This window comes from Trichinella spiralis (assembly GCF_000181795.1).
Source record: "Trichinella spiralis strain ISS 195 chromosome Unknown Scfld4485, whole genome shotgun sequence".
Taxonomy (NCBI): Eukaryota; Metazoa; Nematoda; class Enoplea; order Trichinellida; family Trichinellidae; genus Trichinella; species Trichinella spiralis.
The window spans coordinates 1-1,762 of NW_003531424.1; the positions used below are offsets into that span (position 1 = coordinate 1).

A 1,762-nucleotide genomic window follows, 5' to 3' on the forward strand; every position below is an offset into this window, starting at 1 on the left:
GGGTTGCGACGCTCCGGTTTTAAATATAAAATTAATTATATTATAATGGGGGGAGAGGGGGAAAATTTTTTTTTTCTTTTCCCTTCCCGGGGGGACCGTGAAGGGGGGGTGGAAAGGTTTTTTTTTTTTGGAGGAAAATATTGGACTTCATCCCATTTTATCCGGTTATTTTCCAAAGTTGGTCGGGGATGCAATGGAGAACCAGGTAGTTTTGCCTTTTAGGATTGGGAATTTCAAATGTGACCAGCCGGAAGGAAGCAAAACTGCCCAGCTTTTTCACCCAAGCCAAGGGGAGCTGTGGTTTTAATGAAAATGGACCCTCCCCTTGTTTCATTCATTTTAAAAAGGGTACTTGTGGGGTGTTGGGGAAGGTGGTGAAGAAGAATAAAATATTTTAAAATTGAAATTTTTTTCGGGGGTTTATTACCAGTTTTGAATGATGGACAGTTTCCAGTTTAACATGGAATTGAAATGTTAAGTGGTTTTTTTGCTGGAGCAAATTTACATTACCATCATTGGGATTGGCAAATGATTGAGAAGTATGGTGCTTTTTTTAATGCTTTCCGAGACAAAGATATTGGACATGAAACCGGAAGAAAAGATTACCGACAATTGGAAGATTTACTTGGCGAAAATGGAGTGTTAATAATGCCATCTCATCCAACAACCGCTCCCTACCATTACCAGCCGTTACTTATGCCACTTAATTTTGCCTACACTGCCGTGTTGAATGTTCTCGGGGTACCCGTAACAGCATGTCCAATTGGTACTGATGAAAATGCCAATCTTATCAGTGTGCAAATTGCCGCCATAGTCAATAACGAACGACTTTGTTTGGTAAAAGATCAGGAAAAAGAAAGAAAAAAAAAGGGATGGAGTCAAGTTCAGTTACCATCCAGAGGATTTGAACTTAGGAATGGAAGCTCTCGACATAGAAAAAAACATATTTTATGACGACATGCATTCCAGGAGCACCGCCTACCTGGAAAACGAAAATCATCGGAGCGTTCGGATGGTCGTAATGTAAAGTGGAATAGACTTTTTAGTAGGTCCAAAATCGTATAGAACAGTAGGCACATTTGTTCGGCTTGCCGAGATGGGTGCGTGCGTGGTGGTCGGTCGATTCAAACGGTATTTTTTCGTGGCAAATACGACAATCGAACTGCTGCAACGCCGAATCAACCAAATTACCAAGCGACGACGGCTTGTTTGACTGACCACTACTAAGCGTAGGAAGAAGGTGGTGGTGGTGGTGGTGGTGTTTCCCAACATCCGCTGCCTCATCACAGTTGCTGTATACTTCACCGAGTCCGACGTGATCAAGATTTGGAACGCACCAACCTTTCTTGACTGGAATTTTTCCTCTGAAATTGGATCCCGCGGACACTTCATGAGCATCACCACTATGATTGAGTACGAGTGCGGAGTGAAGACGCAATATAGACTGGACAGATAACTTGGCCCACGTTTCCAACCGCTATTCAGGTATTGTATTATTCCCCGTTCTTGATTCAACTGATTAAAATTGAATTATTCTGAATAAAGCAACATTCATTGTTTTGGATCGCTATAAATAAAAACATACCGTCCACCTACAAAAGGGATTTTCAAGTTTGAAAAAGATTTCTTATGACGTTTGTGATTATTTGAATTTTGCACACATAATTGATTGTGTGTGAAGTCAAATAATATTATTTTATTTACTTGTACATAAGGCAGATAAAATGAAATTATTATACAATACGCTGTGATCCAATGGATC

The 1,762-nt window shown here is 40.4% G+C and overlaps 1 protein-coding gene across 1 annotated transcript; it reads left to right on the forward strand.

Annotated features, from left to right (window-relative positions):
* The first annotated feature begins 471 nt into the window (after window positions 1-471).
* Window positions 472-1,227, forward strand: Tsp_16033 (fatty-acid amide hydrolase 2-B). Its single transcript, XM_003367316.1, has 2 exons — window positions 472-837; window positions 1,066-1,227. Exons 1-2 carry the CDS (start codon window positions 472-474, stop codon window positions 1,225-1,227), a joined length of 528 nt encoding a protein of 175 aa, XP_003367364.1.
* Window positions 1,228-1,762: the final 535 nt, after the last annotated feature.